This window comes from Bubalus kerabau, chromosome 13, assembly GCF_029407905.1.
Source record: "Bubalus kerabau isolate K-KA32 ecotype Philippines breed swamp buffalo chromosome 13, PCC_UOA_SB_1v2, whole genome shotgun sequence".
Classification (NCBI taxonomy): Eukaryota; Metazoa; Chordata; class Mammalia; order Artiodactyla; family Bovidae; genus Bubalus; species Bubalus kerabau.
In genome coordinates, this window is record NC_073636.1 from 64,022,520 (window position 1) to 64,041,565 (window position 19,046).

The 19,046-nt window shown below is 49.0% G+C and overlaps 1 protein-coding gene across 3 annotated transcripts in view; it reads left to right on the forward strand.

The window, feature by feature from the left end:
• RALY (RALY heterogeneous nuclear ribonucleoprotein) overlaps positions 1-18,262 on the forward strand; it is an 89,801-nt gene extending 71,539 nt beyond the window's left edge. For 2 of the 3 annotated variants that reach the window (XM_055544800.1, XM_055544801.1), the window contains exons 3-10: positions 10,148-10,412; positions 11,743-11,815; positions 12,004-12,051; positions 14,010-14,176; positions 14,862-14,975; positions 15,181-15,377; positions 16,604-16,652; positions 17,910-18,262. In XM_055544800.1, the coding sequence (XP_055400775.1) occupies positions 10,157-10,412; positions 11,743-11,815; positions 12,004-12,051; positions 14,010-14,176; positions 14,862-14,975; positions 15,181-15,377; positions 16,604-16,648 (900 nt within the window). In that variant the 5' untranslated portion in view covers positions 10,148-10,156 and the 3' untranslated portion in view covers positions 16,649-16,652; positions 17,910-18,262. The remainder of the gene's footprint in view (positions 1-10,147; positions 10,413-11,742; positions 11,816-12,003; positions 12,052-14,009; positions 14,177-14,861; positions 14,976-15,180; positions 15,378-16,603; positions 16,653-17,909) is intronic. The other variant, XM_055544802.1, reaches the window with a different exon arrangement.
• The last annotated feature ends 784 nt before the right edge of the window (positions 18,263-19,046 follow it).

The following is a 19,046-nucleotide window of genomic DNA, read 5'->3' on the forward strand; positions in this document are numbered from 1 at the left end:
GGTGGCAAATCCTTGAACTCGTCCCTGGTCTGCTTACCCTCTTCTCTCTTGAGAAAAAAGAAAAAAAAGATCAGAATAGTTTTTTCTAAATTAGCGTAACACCAAACTTTGTAAGAAATCAGCGTAAAGGACTCAAAAAAAATGAAATAAACTATACTTTGTTTTGGTTTGCTTTTTATAGAGTTTGACAGAGCTGGGTGAGCTTCAGTTCAGTCACTCAGTTGTGTCCGACTCTCTGCGACCCCATGGACTGCAGAGCATGGCTTAGAGCTGTGCTATTCAGATTGTAGCCCAGTGAATAGATGAATGCTAGTTTGCAAACTTACCTCTTTGTGATGAGTACAGAAATTGAGACTAAGTGCTTAGAGACTTTACAGTAATTTGACATTTTTGTCGTATTTTACAAATGTATTGGTCTGTAATGGATTGGGAGTTTAAAAAGCCAAACAACAGAAAACAGATTCTTTACCACAAGTAGTTTTGAGAAGTACTGGCTTAGTGTGTCAAAGTGAAATAGAGCTTCAGTCTAATTGTCTGTAAAATCAGATTAATAATGCCTACCTCAAATTGTTTTGAGCTACTGGACGTTAAATAATATCTTGGATACTTATTATGTGCCTGCCACTGTGCACTGTACATGGATTATCTTACTTAATTCTCACCACACACTCAGCTAAGTTTTGTTATCATCCTAATTTTTCTGGGACTTGGATAGGTTGAGGACTTGTCAGAAGTCCAGCTCTGTAGTAAGTGTGTAGTTGGGATGTGAATGGGAGCTAGCACTCTTGACTGTTATGCCATGTTCTATGCAAAGAGCCTGGCATGCAGGAGGGCGCCCTGTCATTCCACTTTCTCGACTTCCCTGGAGACCTGCTTTCTCATTCCATCACTGACGCTAACTTATTTTGTGACCTTGGTCAAGTCACTTCTTTAAACCTTAATTATCTCATCTACCCTCAGTGGTAGGGAGTACGTCAAGGCTGTATATCGTCACCCTACTTATTTAACTTATATGCAGAGTACATCATGAGAAATGCTGGGCTGGAGGAAGCATAAGCTGGAATCAAGATTGCTGGGAGAACTATCAATAACCTCAGATAGGCAGATGATACCACCCTTATGGCAGAAAGTGAAGAAGAACTAAAGAGCCTCTTGATGAAAGTGAAAGAGGAGAGTGAACAAATTGGTCTAAAGCTCAACATTCAGAAAACTAAGATCATGGCATCTGGTCCCATCACTTCATGGGAAATAGATAGGGAAACAGTGGCTGATTTTATTTTTTTGGGCTCCAAAATCACTGCAGATGGTGATTGCAGCCATGAAATTAAAAGACGCTTACTCCTTGGAAGGAAAGTTATGACCAACCTAAACAGCATATTCAAAAGCAGAGACATTACTTAGCCAGCAAAGGTCCGTCTAGTCAAGGCTATGGTTTTTCCAGTGGTCATGTATGGATGTGAGAGTTGGACTATAAAGAAAGCTGAGCGCCGAAGAATTGATGCTTTTGAACTGTGGTGTTGGAGAAGACTCTCGGGAGTCCCTTGGACTGCAAGGAGATCCAACCAGTCCATCCTAAAGGAGATCATTTGAAAAGACCCTGATGCTGGGAAAGATTGAGGGCAGGAGGAGAAGGGGACAACAGAGGATGAGATGGTTGGATGGCATCACTGACTCGATGGACATGGGTTTGGGTGGACTCTGGGAGTTGGTGATGGACAGGGAGGCCTGGCATGCTGCAATTCATGGGGTCGCAAAGATTTGGACATGACTGAGCAACTGAACTGAACTGAACTGAACTGAGCCCTCAGTGGTAGGGACTATGTTTTATTCATTTTTGGCTCCCCAGCATTTAGCTGAACAGAACTTAGCATAGAATGGGCATTGAGTACTGAGGCAATTGATTGTATTAGATGATCTCAAAGGTTTTTTTAGTCTCTACTCTGAACATCAGAGCTGTTTTGTCCCCTTCCACTTGAGCATCATATTTCCTACCTACTCCACCAGCAGCATGACCTTATTTCCTCATGTCTGTCTATCTCAGGCAGTCTTGATTCTGGGTACTTTGAGACAGCCCACATGATTTTTTGAAATGTGTCTAGGATAAACCCACCAGGGGTAACACAAGTATGAAGTAGGGGGGCTGACTCACAAAGTCAGGAACCTGCTCTTCTTCCATTCTTAGCCTGTGAAGTCTGGGCCTAGGGCAGCCATGCTGGCAGTCCTGCCAGGTCTGAGTAATGGCTGCAGCCTGGAGCAGGGTTTTCCATGGACTTCGTCGGGGTCTCCAGTAATTGGAACATGGCACCTTCCGCCTTGTAATGGATGGCAGAATGAGAGGGGCATTTGTCACTGCCTGACTTCCCTGCGGGAAAGAGGCTCATAAGTCACAGCTGACAAACCCTTTGATGACTTTTAAACTTCATTTACAGAAAAGAATAGCTATAATCAACCAACAGCAAGCAGTGACTAATCTTGCCACATTATCACTATGAGGAGTCGGCCCCTAAGGTGTGAGGAGGGGGAGGAATCCATCCCCCAGGCTCACAGTGAGTGCTTATTGGCTCTTGGACTTGAGAGTATGCCCTCAACAAGGCTTCATGAGTTTCTCCCCAAAGGATCAGAAGGTGATAGAAACTGATGTCTTGGTAGGTACAGTGCACGCTTACAGAAAGCCATTCTGGGCCAAGGTTGAGAACATTAGCTCTCGTCTTATACAGACCGGTCTCAGCTCTGCCATTTCCTAGCTTGTAAAGGGCCAAGCTCCAGCCCTTACTCATTTGTGAAATGGACACAATATAAGCCACCACCTACCTCAGCAGAAGACGGAGTACAATACCTGGCATGTGGTAGGTGCTCAGCAAATATTGGTAATGATAAACCATGGAAGGGCCCTTTGTGGTCACATGCTCCCAAACTCACAGTCATATGGCACATCAGCCACAAAGGCAGGGCCAGTCTTCCTATTGTGGGGTGGAGAGAATGACCTCTTTGGCAAAAGTAAAAAAGTTGACAATCATTTGTAGCTTCCCAACTCTTAACTCGGGATTGGGGGGCCAAGTTTGTGCCTCCCCACTCTTTGTTGCCTTTCTCTCCATAGCTCTACGTAAGAGCTGCTTGTCTCAAATGCCAAACCTCAGCCTAAGGCCATAGGCAGGGGTGGGAGTACAAGATGGGGGGAGGGGGGTGTTCATACTCAGACCACACTGTGGGGAGAGATGGCTGAAGCCCCAGCTCTACCTTCTGTTTCTGCTTTGAGGTCTCCCTTCACTGCCTAAGAGATGCTCATACAGAGTGTAAGACTAGAGACCTCATGGTGGGACTCAGAGGTGAGTCAGTGGTTCAGCAAGGCCTGGAACTCCTCCCACCAGTGTTCTTTCCTCTCCCAGGCCCATGCAGTCATAGGGAAGGGGGCACTCTTACAAAGTTTCTAGGTTTGGTCCAAGATACTAGGACAGGGGAGCGAGCATGGCCTTTACCTCTGACTATCTTATTCTCAGGCATGTTAAGAGTTGGAGCATTGGGAGACAACGTGGGTATCAGGCTTTAGAGCTGGAATGTGGAGGATCCAGACTGCCAGGCTAATGCATCTCTGCACAGGACATTGGGCATTTGAATTTCTTATGTAAATATCTCCTGGTCACAGCCGTTATACTGGGCACTTGCCACATATTGGTCTAATCCTGGGAGATGGGTACAATTCCCATTTTGCAGTTGAGGAATCTGAGGCCCAGGGAGGATAAAGGACATCACTAAGTTTATCTCTTGTAAGTGGTAAGGCTACAGTTGGAACTCAGTCCTCTCTGATTGCAGAGCCTGTGCTGTTTCTACTGTTTCATGTGCAGTGTTTTGTTTTAGGAAATGGTCAAGGAACAGGTACCTAGAGAGAAGTTTTTCTTAAAAAGCAAGTAGAGGACAAGGCCGGTGGGCACTGTTTCCCAGCACCTAGTGAAGGGGTTAGGAGTTTGGTAATAATAGAAATAAGTGTAATCCCCTATTTGTCTACAGTATGTTACAGAGGCAATAGAGAACTTTCACATCATATTGAATTTGAAAGGTAATCAGGAAAAAGATTATTTCTGTTTTTATAATAAGGATGACAAGGTTCCGAGAAATCTCATGACTTGTTGCAGGTTACATGACTGAGCAGCAGAGCCAAGCCTCGTGGACATGTAACCTAGACCCCTTACACTCCCTCCCATCCCAGGAGCCCTCAGTGTTCAGCTTGATGGGAGCTAGGGTTTCTCGTGGGAGTGGGAATAGTCAGGAACTAAAGAGCACTCCTTGGAAAATTAGTCCTGTCTGGCCAGTAATGATCATTTGGGCAGTGATAATGAGCTGAGGCCTGGTGAGTTTAATGAGATTAATAGATGTTCTGTCATCCCTAGCTGCCTGGTAACCAAGGAGGCTCTGGACCAAGGAGGTCCTGGGTACTGATCAGTACAATTGCTTGGCTTTCTCCAGAAATAGTCTCCCCATTACTGATAGCTGCTTTCCTCCAGAGTCACCCAGATGTCTCCAGGTTTATCTAAGGGTAGAGGTCTGGCCACAGGCTGGTGTGACCACTCATCTCCAGGCTTGGGAATAAGGCTGGAGCTGTCCAGCAGAACTGGCCCAGACAGAGGCTGTAAGTAGCACTGGGTGGATGGGGGTGAGCAGTGGAGGAGGGTCGGGGGGGTATGGCGGAGGTAAGGACCACGAGCAGCGGAGATCCAGTGCTGAGGAGGATTTATAGAGTTGGGGAAGGGACTGTTCCTATGGTTGTGTGCCTTAGAGGTCCGGCTGAAGGCTAGGTCCTGATAAGCAGCATTGAGAGGCTCAGTAAGGCAGAGCCAGAGAGTGCTTAGGCCAGTAGAGACAGTGGCAGGTAGAGTGTCACAGGAAGCCTGGATTCAAGTCTCTAGCTACTCCCTTCACCAACAGGGGGACCTTAAGTAAGTCATGTATCTTTGGTGATCCTCAGCTTTTCCATCTATAAAGTAGGACTAACAGTGTCAGGACCAAGAATAGAAACTAGCTTTCTTCACTAAAATCCTATGCAGATGGGGAGGCATTGTAGTAGAAAAGGGAAAGGGGTAAGGACCAAGGAGACAGTGACTGGCTCAGGGTGACATTCTCACCATGGGAATCAGTACCCAAGACATCTCTGTGCACAGGTTTTTTGGAGTCAGACCTGGGTGCAGGTCTGGTTTTGTTCTGTTCACTAGTTACTTTGTCTCTCTGAGCTTCCTTTCCTTATCTAAATGACCTCCTCATAGGGCTGTTGTGAGAGTTAAGTAAGGTGAGATATGTAAAGTCTCTTGACAGCTTGCAGTCAGTAATTAGAGGCTATTCTTAATGTGATGCGCCTCTGGGTGGCTCAGTTACGAGTTCAGGGGTGCAGGTGCTTTTTAGGGCTTCTGCCTTTGGAAAGCTCTGGCACTTTACCACCTTTAGGCTTGACTCTTCCACAATACAGCTTCCATCTGAAATGTTTCATCTGGGAAAAACGATTTGTTTTTTGCCAAATTTCCTCTATTCTTATTAGCCTAGAGGAGTGAGCCCGTCTCTTTGAGCTGTAAATTGCATTTCAAAGCCTGTGTTCCTAGTGGGTTTTAATTAGCTTAAGGGCCCAGCTTTTATGCAGCAGTTGTTTCAGCAGGTAAAGTGAAGATGTTTATTTGGGAGCCAGTCTGCAGTTTTCTCAAACATAGCATTTCTATATTGTCTCTTCCAAGCTCCTCATTATCCTGGGGGCTTGTCTGTCAGCAGCCCAGAAGGAACAATGAAATATGAGAACCCAAGACTTAGAGTCAGAGGGACCCATGGGGTTCTTGGCCCTGCTGCTCACTGGCTGTGGCATCCTGGTCAAGTCCATTCCCCTCTCTTCCTCAGAATAAGGGCATATGCTCCATGCTCATTAAAGTCCCTGCTAATCTGACATTGCAGAAGTCTCTGGGAACAAGGTGGGTTCTTGAATCCATCCCCAACCCCTCCGACCTGACCCCCACCCCCCCACCTCCAAGAACAATCCCTCTCCCCACCTCTCCTTAGCTCATCGCTAAGCATGGGGCCTCTGGGACTGCAAACACCTTGCTTTCAATTACACAGCTAATCTGTGAAGCAGAGCTTGGCCCAGGGGGTGAAATAGCTTATCAAGTCAAGCAGCTTCTGCTGAATAGGATGTCGGTATTTTCTAGGGCTCCCACTCTTAACTTAGTGGGAAGCCTGGAAGAGCCAAGATAGAATTGTGTGGAGAGGATTGAGTTGGGGATATTGGTGTGTGGACCAGGGTGTTTATGTCCTAGGCTAGAAAAAGGTGCCTGAGAACCTCAGCCTCATGTAGTCTCCCCCTCGTCTTTGCCCCTGTTTAAGGGCCACCGTGAGCCCTTCTCACCACCTTCTGGGATATCATCCTCACTGCTTCCTCCTAACATTTATTGAGCATTTACTGTGCAACTTTGTCAGGCTTGCCTCTCACATTTGAAAGGTAGAACAGGAGTACAGATGGAGATCCACGTACGATGTGTCTAAACATTCAAAGGTTATAACTTATAAATGAGGTTAACAAATTGCTATGTTCATAACACCCTGGAAGACCATATCTGAATTTGGGATTTTGTACCTGAACCTAGCAGTTCCAGGAGAGCTAGTCTCAGCACACTTTTTTTTCATTTTGCACCCCCAACTCCATTCCTCTGAACCTCCAAAGGTACCTGCCCCTTGAGATTATGCACAACAGCAGCACAGCCTGCCCTCTGAAGAATGTGCAGACCTTGAAAGCAGATTGGGAATACAGCCTGGAACATGCTTCAGGCAGACATTTCTCCTTGACTTTGCAGAGCAGCCACATATGTACATTCCCTAAGTCTCTTCTGTGTGGATCAGAAAACTGACCCCCATTTGATACTGCTTCTGACCTCTTCTCCTTGGCATTGTACAGAATGTGTTCCAGTCTGACCTTGACTCTCATCTAGGATGAGCCTCCAAATGGCTGTGTTAGTAGAACAGAGATGTTCCAACTAGTCAGAGTAAATTTTTCATATAAAGAACTTCAGAGTTTGTAAAGTCCTTCTGTATACATTGTCCCAAACCCTAGGTGATGAGAGCAAAGACCGGGTAGAGCCAAACCCAGAGGACTTGGCTCACCAGCCAAGGGATGAATGCTGATCCCGCTATAGCATCAAGCACAGGTGCGCAACAGTGTTTCCTGTTCAGTAGCGGTAGAGGTCATTAACACTGCTGAACAGGGAGAAGTCCGAGGGGACCCAGTGATGGTCATGTCCCTGCCAGGTAACTGGCAGCAGCAGCAGTCACCAGTAGACCTCTGAACTGTCATCCCCGCTTCTTTTCTTTCTGTCTTGGTTCAAACACCTGACCTGGTTGGCTCCCTCCAGCCAAAAGCAGGTGGCATCTCCCTGGACCAAAACTTCATGACTTTGAGCTGAACCAACGAGGAGAGTTATCTGATGCTCACGGAGGAGCCCCACAAATTTCTTATATACTCATGGATGCGCAAGGAGTTAACCTTTGAACCTTGAACCTGGCTTGTCATCCAGGTAGGAGAGGGATTGTCAGAGAACCGTGAGGTGGAACCCACATACATTGAGCATTTCCTTCTTCATACAAACAGTATGTTAAGTGTTTTCGTGGGTAATCTCTTTATGTGTCCCTCACTGGTTAGGTTGATAAATATTGACGATTGGATGCAAAGGCAAACTGAGTAACAAAAGAGTCTGTCCTTCCAGGCTAGTTCCAAAGCTGGCACCAGGCTCTTCATCAGTAGCAGTGCCGTCTCAGCCCATCATCTTGCCCTGTGATGATGCACTCTTGACCCCAGCATATCCTTGCTACTGTTAAGAACTACTGTAGGCAGGTTCTTCTCCAGAATCTCTGAAGCCCAGCTTGCGGTTTCCTTGCAAACAGTGCCATCTGCTGGTCAGAAAGTGACAACTTTTAAGCTGGGAGGATTAAGGAGAAAGGGCCTTTTTACCCTAGTGGGACAAAAGATACAGATCTCCCAGCTTATACTCAGCGCCTCTCTAATTCACTAAAAAGAAGTTCCCTCTTCCCCCCAAATATTAAGTAAATAGGCAGGTGTTTATGGTTAGTTTAAGCTGACTTATGCACACTGGTTGGTGGTTCTTTAGCTACTGCTACTGCTAAGTCACTTCAGTTGTGTCTGACTCTGTGCGACCCCAAAGACAGCAGCCCACCAGGCTCGCCCGTCCCTGAGATTCTCCAGGCAAGAACACTGGAGTGGGTTGCCATTTCCTTCTCCAATGCATGAAAGTGAAAAGTGAAAGTGAAGTCGCTCAGTCGTGTCTGACTCTTAGCGACCCCATGGACTGCAGCCTACCAGGCTCCTCCGTCCATGGGATTTTCCAGGCAAGAGTACTGGAGTGGGGTGCCATTGCTAGCCAGGCCTAATACCATGGCCCCAGCCCTTGCCCTCGGCAATGGTTCACACCCTGAAGAGTGGCTTCTCTCTGGATCCTAACAAATCTACCTCTTACGCTTTGTCTCTCAATGAATTTTTGCAATGAGACACCAGAGCCTGAGTTTCGGCCGGGCTTGAGTCCCGGGAGAGAGCTGAAGGGCAGGAGGAAAAAGCAGTGGGAAAAATGTGCCAAGGAATCCCCTTCATAGCCCGCCGGAAAATTTGCTAAATATCTGACCGGTGCTCACAGTTTCATTGGTCTGATCCTTGGCACAGAGAAGAGAAAGGACAGAAGAATCTCCACCAGCTTGGGTAACAGCTACTGGGGCTCAGCACTTTATCCGATAGTTTTAGGGTCAAATTCAAGATAGGAGTGTTCCAAAAGGGAGTTGCACCAACCCATGCCAGTGAGCAGAACACTGGGCCAGGAATATAAATGCCAAGGCCTTTCCTACTGGAACCGAACCTCCTTTTCCCTTTTCCTTTGGAGCCTGTGCCTAGATTCTAACCTGTCCAGAAAGGGGAGTAGGAGAGATTTGTACAACCCTTTGGGATAAAAAACATTGCCTGAGTGTAGAGAGCAAAGGGCAGAGAAAGTATCATCTGTAAGCAAAGAGAACAGAATCTGAATAGTAAGTGTAAAATGGATAACTCCAAAAATTAATTTGTTAAAAACAATTCTCAGATAAATGTGCTGACTTACTGTAGTACAGTCAACCCTTAAACAGTACAGGGTTTAATTTGTGTATAATTTACAGTCTGCCTCCTCCATATCCACAGTTCTTCCACACCTGTGGATTCAACCAACCACGGGAACCATGAGCCATGGGCAGTACTGTAATATTTACTATTGAAAAACATTTACATAAAATGGACCCATGCAGTTGAAACCCATAATTGGTTCAACTGTATTTAACTTGGATTTAACACTGGGAAGGAGAGTGATAAATTTGATACAGATGGGCTTTATGGACCAGTGACCTAGGTTTGAATGCCTATTCCTGGCAGGTTAATGAACTTGCTGGAGTCTGTTTTTGTAAAATATGAATGATAATGATATCACTTATGGAGTCGTGTAATTATTCAATATTGCATGCCACCCTTAGCGCTCAGTGAGGTTTAACTCTCTTTTTAAAAATGGCTGATTCCAATAAAGACAGCCATGGTCCATGTCTGGATCAGACTGCACATAATATGATACTGTTTTAGAGCAAACATTACTTGCAATTACCCTGTGACCTCTTTGGTGTGGTTCTGCATTGAAGGAACAGAAGAAAAACTGTGGGAGATCTTCAAATTTAGATCCTGCAAGGGGCAACATTCAAAATTAGCCTTAAAGAAGGAGTGGGTTTGAAAGAATTGAAGTCAATATGACATTTTTGTAATGTTATAAACCAATGTGTAACCTTAATTTAAAAAGAAGAATTGAGTCAAGCAGTCAGGGTTCAAATTCCTGTCCTGTTATTCACTGGCATTGTGACCCCTGACTGCATTTCCTCCCATGTAAAATGTCCCGGTTCTGCTCATCACATCAGCACCATATAATAGAACATAGGTAAAGCACCTGTATGAGGTCACCAGCCAGTGAAACAAGCACAGATGGGGAGGTTGGATGTGCTGGGGCATGTGCATAGGAAGGAACAAAGCCATCCAGTGTAGCCAGGTTGTGGGTCATGAGCAGCCCATGAACCCAATTCAGATCCTAGCCTCACAGTGGCTTGCTTTCTTCAGGTGGCCAACATGTCCTTGAAGATCCAGACGAGCAACGTAACCAATAAGAATGACCCCAAATCCATCAACTCTCGGGTTTTCATTGGAAACCTCAACACAGCTGTGGTGAAGAAGTCAGACGTGGAGACCATCTTCTCCAAGTATGGCCGTGTGGCCGGCTGTTCTGTGCACAAGGGCTATGCCTTTGTCCAATATGCCAATGAGCGCCATGCCCGGGCAGCTGTGGTGGGAGAGAATGGGCGAGTGCTGGCCGGCCAGACCCTGGGTAAGCATCTCTTCATGGCCCTGCCCCGGGATTTCTCCTGGGCAGGTGCTGACCCGCGTTCTTTAGCTCCCCTCTTATCCCATTTTCTGTCTTGTCCCCCATAACCCACTACCCCTGTCTGAGATGTTTTAACTTAAATAGTTAATAAATTAATTATATTTAAGTTATGGCAGTGCCTGTATGGAGAATTTTAGAAGTTTCAGGTGAACACTTCTGTCCCTGTTTTCACAGTGAAAGGGTTCCACTTAAAAAATGCAGATTCTCCAGAGAAAGGGGAGAGTGGACTAGCACAGCTTCTTACATTGGGCTGCTTTTGGCTTGGGTTAGAACCTGTTCTGAGAGCCAGGAGGAGGGGAGCATAAGGTGAAGCTTGGTCTTGGTGTTACAAGCGTGTGATGTGGCTACATTGGAAGCATGTATAGCGTTTGTATATGTTCACTTACTTCTGTGTATTTGTGTATGTTTGAGAAGGGATATGTATATGTGTATTGCTGAATATGTGGTTTGTGGATGCAACTAGTCACGTGGAGAACATATGTGGAAACACTCCTTACTTTCCGGGTATATATGTAGTGCCCAGCCAGCTTTTTTTCAAGTATCAGAATGTACTTCAGTGTGGAGCCTTGTAATTATTCAATATTGCATGCCACCCTTAGTGCTCAGTGAGGTTTAACTCACTTTTTAAAAATGGCTGATTCCAATAAAGACAGCCATGGTCCATGTCTGGATCAGACTGCACATAATATGATACTGTTTTAGAGCAAACATTACTTGCAATTACCCTGTGACCTCTTTGGTGTGGTTCTTCTTTGCTGTGGTTCAGATGTACGTATATTCATTTACCAAGTGTTTATTGAGTTCCTGAGATTTGTTGAACTCTACTCTAGGCATAAAGATGTTCAGTGAAAGGTTGGTGTGAATGTGCACCGGCTTATTTGCATATGGGCAGTTACATATGGGATGCTGGAGCCAAGTGTGAATGAAGTTGAGTGTGTGATCTTATTTCCTGGATACGTGAACATATGTGTGAGGGTGTGTGTGTGTGGTGTCTGTGCTTATGTGAGAGAGCTTGGGAATGCATATAATTTGATGTACATTGTGTGTATGCATGTATGATTGTAAGCCTGCATGTGTCTGAATGTATATGAACATGTTATGTGTATGTAATGTATGAGTCTATTTGTGAAGACCTCTGTTGTCCATGTTAGGGAGTACAGTCCATGTGCATCTTGTGTAAACACTTACATTGGTGTACATGTCCATGGGGGTGATGGGTGTATGGGCACTGACAATATATCAGCATCTGACTCTGCCTCTTCCCTCCATACAGACATCAACATGGCTGGAGAACCGAAGCCCAACAGACCCAAGGGACTAAAGAGAGCAGCATCTGCCATATACAGGTGGGGCGCTCTGTCTTGTCTGTCTGTCTCTGTCTAGGTGGGATTGGTCCCTCTTTCCACAGAGGGAGATTTGGTGGTAATGGGATGCCAAGCCTAGAATTTGGGGAGGTGTTTGGAGATGAGGGCCTGTGGAGAGTGGGCTGAGTGGCCATCTCTAAGCGCCGGCCCTCTCCCCTTTGTCTCCCCAGTGGCTACAGCTTTGACTATGATTACTACCGGGACGACTTCTACGACAGGTGAGCGGGGGAGGGGCGTGCCCAGGCATGAAGCAGCCAAGCTGGAAGGGTTCTGAGAGATTGCTGGTGCAGCCCACTCAGTCCTCCAAGTGGGAACTGAGGCCGAGAGTTGTGGATAGTCATCTTCCCAGGGGTGCTCCACAAATTGGTGGCAGAGCTGGGACTAGGGTCCAGTTGTGTAGGTGCCCAGGCCAGAGCTCTCCCCGGCCCACGCTGTCTCCTAGCCCTCTGACTGCCCCTCCTCCTCCTGATCTGGGGTGAGACTTGATGGGACTGTACAGCCAAGGGACATATAAATGTAGCAAGTGGGAGTACAGAACCAGGTGCAGGGAATTTGAGCCCTCACACTGCTGTGCAGTTTCCTTATTAACTCCCTGAGTGCCCAGCCAGCTGAAGGTACCTCAGAACTCAGCCTGAGCCACTTAGCCTTGTATTTATACCCAGGAGGCCAGCCCTCCTTGGGAATTCTGAATTAGTGCCTGGTAGGCTAGACCTACCCCCAAACCCACCCAGACCCCAACCCTCCATGGCACCAGCCACATTCTTGTTGAAATCATGGTGGGGGCTGGCACAAACTTCTCCTTCCACTTCTCTGTCTCCCTCCCACCCTCTCAGCCTTCCCCAGGCTGTCCAGGAAGAACAGAACCTCTCTGAGCCTCACTTTTCTCACCTGTGAGAGGATTCAGGAGACAGTGCAGTGTGGTAGAAAGTGCTCTTGCCTAGGAGTCAGAAGACCTGGGTGCTAATCTCAGCTCTGCCACTGAATGAATTACATGACTTTGGGCACATCCCCTCCCAGTCTGAAATGGGCTTGCATCAAGTGATCCCTCAGGGCTCTTCCAGCTCTGGGATTCTGTGGTTCAGAGATTCTGACCAAGGCCAGAGCCGCCCCCTCCCCTTAGGGGCAGAAATGCAGGGTCTGGGACTGGATCCATTCCCAGAGACTCTCCATCTCCAGCCATCGTCACCCCAGGGCAGGAGCTCCCTAAACAAAGGAGTTACCCAGGCATGGGTCATTGCATTACATCCTGTCGGCAGGTTTCCTGGCTGTCATCAGAACAGTGATCCTGCAGGGAGGTGGTAGGAGCAGCAGTGGTGGGAGAAACCCCTACTCAGCCTACGGAGCTTCTGAGGCTGGAAAAGGCTCCTCCTGGAAAGGGCTGGGTGATGGCGTTGGGGGGCGGCATACTGTCTGGGACAGAGGGTCTGACTGAGCTGCTCAACCTTGATACTCCCTTGGGCCTCCAGCCCCTCCATCTCCTAAGTGGAGTGAGAAGGATATGGTGATTTGAAGCCCAGAATGAGGAAAGGGGCTTGGAGTCCAGCCTCATGCCTCTGAGGTCATAGACACTCGATGGCCTTTCACCTATCACACGTTCTAACATGTGTGTTTTAAACTAAGTTCTGTCATGTTCTATCCTCACGGCAGTCTTGTGGGGATGTGGGAGGACAGAATTTGGGGTGGTCATCCTCACTAGGCATGTGGGAGAACTGAGGCTCGGGCAGGCTGAGTAATTGACTCCCACTCCTACACCTCTGTCCAGCTGGGCATTTGTACTGCTTTAGGGAGATTTGCAAACTGTGACCAGAGCTTAGGGTGCAGTTGACTGAGCAGAAGGCAAGTCAAGTAGTAGAGCAGGCCTTAGGGTGATCTAGGAAGTCTGTCTGGGGGCAGTTCTCAGTTTGTTCCTCTGTTGAATGGGGCTGTAAACCCCTGTCACCTCCCCTACCCTTACTCAGCCTGGATGGTAGGAAAGGTGGATGTCGTAAGGATTCCAGTAGCTGTTGAGGTCCAGAAAGGCCTTCTTTTCACCCTCAGGACTTAACTGGGAGCAGGCAAAGGTATGCAGTGCAGGCTGCCCAGCCCTTCACCAGCCCTACATGCGTTGGTCTAAGGCCACAGTGCCCCCTGCTGGCCACAGGCCATGCTGCAGCCTCTGGCCCATTTGCTCTCACAGGCTCTTCGACTATCGGGGCCGCCTGTCACCAGTGCCGGTGCCCAGAGCAGTCCCTGTGAAGCGACCCCGGGTCACCGTCCCCTTGGTCCGACGTGTCAAAACCACCATACCTGTCAAGCTCTTTGCCCGCTCCACAGCCATCACCACCGGCACAGCCAAGATCAAGTGTGAGTGACTCTATCTTCTTCCTAGATAATTTTCATTTTGTCATTAGAAAAATAATAGAATCGCATTTTTTTACATTGGAAAATAGATAAAGGAACAAATCTCCCACAGTTCTGCTGCTCTAATACAACCAAGTGAGTATTTTCATGCATTTCTAAGAGGAAAAGACTGACATTTGTGGAGGTGGGGCTGTGTCCAGTGCTGTGACTTGCAGTTCAGTGAGGAAATGGTGTCATCTTTTAGTCAGGACAAGGACAGGTCCACACAGGCTCGCTACTCCACAGTCATTCTGGTGTGCACATGTGGTCAGGCACTCAGGAAATCTGATTGTAAAGCACTCACATTTATACACCTTGAAAGACAGATACCATCCTGTAATATAAGCAGAGAAACATTCTTGCTCAGGTGCACACAGAGGTACACACCACACACCTCCATTTTATCCATCCCTGTCCCTTTCATGGGGGTGGGGAGGAAATCCAGGCCGGTCACTGTAGGAATGGCCTTCAGAAAGTCTCAGGGTGCCACAGGCAGCTCTGGCCTCTCCCTGGCGAGAAAAAGACCATGGACGAGGACCGTTTTTGCCATTGGCCTATCTTCCTGCTTGACAGAATGGGGCTAAGGTCTAGTGTTAGCGTCAAGCTCCCAGCCCTCAGTTGACATCCCTGTACTTCCCTCCACTCTCAGTAAAGAGCAGTGAGCTGCAGACCATCAAGACAGAGCTGACCCAGATCAAGTCCAACATTGACGCCCTGCTGGGGCGCTTGGAGCAGATTGCCGAGGAGCAAAAGGCCAATCCAGGTCAGCTTCCAAGGGTCCTTGCCCAGATCAGTGAGCAGGGTCACAGGGCAGGATGGGGAGGATGGTGCACGGGGCAGAGAAGGGGCTGTGGCCTCTGATCCCACCTGGACCCACCTTGTTGAGGCCTTGGTTCTACCAAGGTGCTACCCTGGGCAGGTGCCCCCGGTTGAGTTTTATTCTCCCTTCCTCATCCCTTCCCCTGAAGATGGCAAAAAAAAGGGCGAGAGTAGCAGTGGCAGCGGCAGTGGTGGTGGCAGCGGCAGCAGCGGTACTGGTGGCAGCAGCCGGCCGCCGGCCCCCCCGGAAGACACAGCTTCCGAGGCAGGCACGCCCCAGGGAGAAGCACAGGCTCGAGACGATGGCGATGAGGAGGGGCTGCTAACGCACAGCGAGGAAGAGCTGGTGAGGGCCTGCCTTGGGGGGTGGCTGGGGCTGGTTTGTGTACCTCTGGTTGCAGGAGGGCTGCAGGGAGTGGGGGGGCACCTCTTGACTGCTTGGCTGCCCTGTGAGCTCCCTCCTTCCTTGCCAGGGGTTCTAATCCTGTGAGAAAGAGGGGGAAATGAACAGAGAGTACTTAGCTCTTTCAGCTGTCAATGAGAAACCCCACAGAGGACTGTGGTGGACCTCTCTCTATCCCAAGGCCCATTCTAGACTCCATCTTCCACATGAGTTGAAGAAGAGAAGAGTCAAGGGCTCATGGTCTGCAGAATTCCAGGAACAGGAGAAGGGGGATTGCCTGGGGAAGCCACACGCAGTGCAGGGGTCTGCTCCACCTGAGGATTTTCTAAAAGCCATTGTTGCCTGAGCTTGACACAGGCTGTCTCAAGACGGGGCGAGCAAGCTTCCTGTTTGGTATTGGAATTCTTCAGATTGAGGCAAGGAGCTCATCTTAAGTGGAAAGGTCGACCAGATTCTGAAGGCGAGGTGTGCCTGCTACTCATCTACCTCATACTTAGTGAACACCAGGCCCTGTAGTTCACAGTTTTTAACTTCATTTGACCTGAACAGTAGCCCTGAACTGTTCAAAGTATTACTCTTGTTACATTTACCCCATGAAGAAGCTGAGACTCAGAGGAGTCAAGTAGCTTGTCCCAGGGCTTTGTGGCTAATGAGGGTGGAGCCAGGATTGGAGCCTGGACGTCAGTGGGTCTTCATGTGGCTGGGTCTTGGTATGAGGATAGATGGGTTTTGTGGACATAACAGTGGAGAGAAAGGTCTTTGTGCCCAGCCTGTCTCTTCTTATTTGAACCTAGCCAGAGACCCCATTTTACTCTTTTGAAGCATAGTCTCCATAAAGGTCCTAATGAAGGCTTAGATGTTCCTAAGATGGGGAGCTCAGCAGTCTACTAGGCTTTCAGTCTGCTCCAGTCTGAGAAGATCTTTCTATGGAGAATGTGTCCCCTGCCACGCCTAGAACTTCCTTGACTGGTCCTTTCTCTCCTGAGGGGCCTTCAAGACTGTCCTGTTGGAATCCCGAGGCAGCCTTATTTATTCAAACTGGTCCTCTAGTTATTCCCTTTGACTGCCCCTCCCCCTTTCCGAATGTGGCCTCCACATATGCTCTGGGCCCCAGGGCAGGACAGACTTGCCGTGAGTGATGTGTGGTCCTTGTTGTCTCCTCCTTTCAGGAGCACAGCCAGGACACAGACGTGGAGGATGGGGCCTTGCAGTAAGCAGGTATGGGGGTCCTGGTGGGGAAGGGTGAAGTAGAGGGCCTGCCATGAAGTAGACCTGGCAGGGTAGTACTGTGTCCATCAATGAAGGCTCTCTGGTCTCCCGCCATCCCGCCATGCCCATTTGTGCTGGGGCTTGGTGGGTTGTGGAGCAGGAATCGTGGTTGGGCTAGCCAGGTCTGCCCAACAGGAGTTCCCTCAGCACATGCCCAGCCGCATTGCCTGTCCCCACTTATAAGGAGCTCTGAGTCTAGTGGAGGAAAACAGACCGTTACCACCCAGTGTGAGCAGAATGACAGGGACTGGAGAGGCAGGGGGCAAAAGAGGGGTGCGGTGGAAGAGGTGATGTGTAGCCGAGCCTGTTGAGGACTGAGGGCAAAGCATCTAAGGGAGCACCTTCAGCAGAGGCAGAACGCCTGCCATCCTTGGTGTGTGGGAAACGGGCCAGTCTCCTGCAGCTGCAGTCCCAACTCCGCCCAGTAGGGACAGGGAGCTGCTCGTCCTCAGAGGGTGATGATTATGCCAGACTTAGAGGCTGGGGTTGGATCCTGTCGGGAGGAAATGTCCTGTGTGTCCCAGCCCCACAGGGTTGTGACTGTGCCAGTGTAGTGGATGTAGAAGCTGACACTGCAGAGGGCAGGGAGACAAAGCCCATAGCCCACAAGATCCCAAGGTGGTCACTGGTGGAGCCTAGATTCTAACCTATTGCTGTGTGGCCTCAAAGCTCACCCTCTGGTTGGTATTTATCACCCTGCTTTGCCCCACACTAGAGGGAAGCCAGGCCACACCAGCTCTGCCCCATTCCTTTGGGGACCCTTTCCAGGGTATGACAGACTTGGGTGGAGGAAGGTCTTAAACAACAGAGGTATCCTTATGCAGGACACACTCGTGCTGTGAGTCCGTATGTGTAGGTATCTTTATGTAGGACACACGCGTGCTGTGAGTCTGTATGTGCTCCACCACACCTTGAAGTTTAGGCAGTCTTCGTGGTTTGTTTTACCTGGGAGGCTAAGTTGTACCTTGTTCAACCAGTTTGAAGGAGAGGTGCTGGGGACTCATGTGAGGACATGGAGGCCTAGGGAAGGAGGAGAGTCACCCAAGGTTTCATGGCCAGAAGGTTAGGAAGCCAGAGCGAGGGCACAGGCATACCTGTGTCTGCAAACAGCAAGCGCCATTGCACTCTCTCGTCTTCCCGGACCTTGTTACCTAAAGCACAAAGGGGCTCTTCCTCTCAGCCTTCGTTCTCTCTTGTCTCTCTCAGTCTGACAGGAGCGATGGCCACCAGCAGGAGAAAGGCGTACACTGTACCAGGCCTCAAGCTGGGCACCCACCCCTGGATAGCACCCCCAGCGGGTCCCAGAGGAGAGCTGGCAGCAGGCACCACCTCCCTCACGTGTATCAGCCAGTGGCGCATTCTCTGCAGGTGGAGTTATCAGCATCCCTTCCTCACGTACCCTCCCTGTTGGTACTGCCCAGGCCAGAGGGCAGAGCACAGTCTCCCTATACTCGCCTCCCCTCCCCAGGACATTCCCAGGCTTGGGGTTTTTCTATAGGTTTGGAGGGGGGTGGGGCCCACAGGGAGGGGACCTTGACAATAAAGAGATTGGATCCCAACTTGCTCTGAGATGGGATGGTTGTGTTTTTTTGTGAAGGAACCCTGGGCCTCCTGTCCAACCAGAAAGCAGGTCTGCTGCATGCCCTTCTGTTCTCCCCTTCACTCCTCCCTGCCAGAGAGCGTTGTCCAGGGTGCCAAATACTGATCTTCCTGGGTGGTAGTGTCCCTGGCTAAAATGGGGATTAAAATGACCAGTAGTGTTGTTGGGGAGGGTCAAATGTGTCAGTGCGCTCAAGAGCACCTTCATGGTTGAAGTACCAAACGATTTTTGATCCTCTTGGTCAGGCAGTGGTAGGTTCAGGCCTCAGTCTCAGTAAGTCTGGTCTTTCCCAGCTCTAAAATGGTTCTACAGTTCACCACTTTCTCCTCTTCTGTGTCCTGGTTTAGGACACTTGATTTTTCACAGGGATCTTGGGCAGCAAGAGGAGAGAGGATAGTAGCTGAGGCTATGAGTCAGAGATCCAAACCTGGACTGAGAAGTAACCCTGAGGAATTGGTCAGTCTGGAGAGATGAAGAGGGTGTCCAGAGGAAAGGGTCGCAGGGAGCGCCTCTACCCTTGAAGGGCCCTTGGTGCAGCATAGTACTCCGGTCCCTAAACCTGCAGTCTGTTCTTGCACCCAGAATGTCAAGCCCAGCTCTTGCTGACCCCCCTGCACATGTCCCTCTGTTCAAGGCAGGGAAGTGCTGCCCTGGACTGGGACTTGGGCAGAGTCTAAAGGGGTTTTGGTGCCTGGTGAACATGACACAAAGACTGACTCCATGTTCCTGTGTCCCCAAAGCTT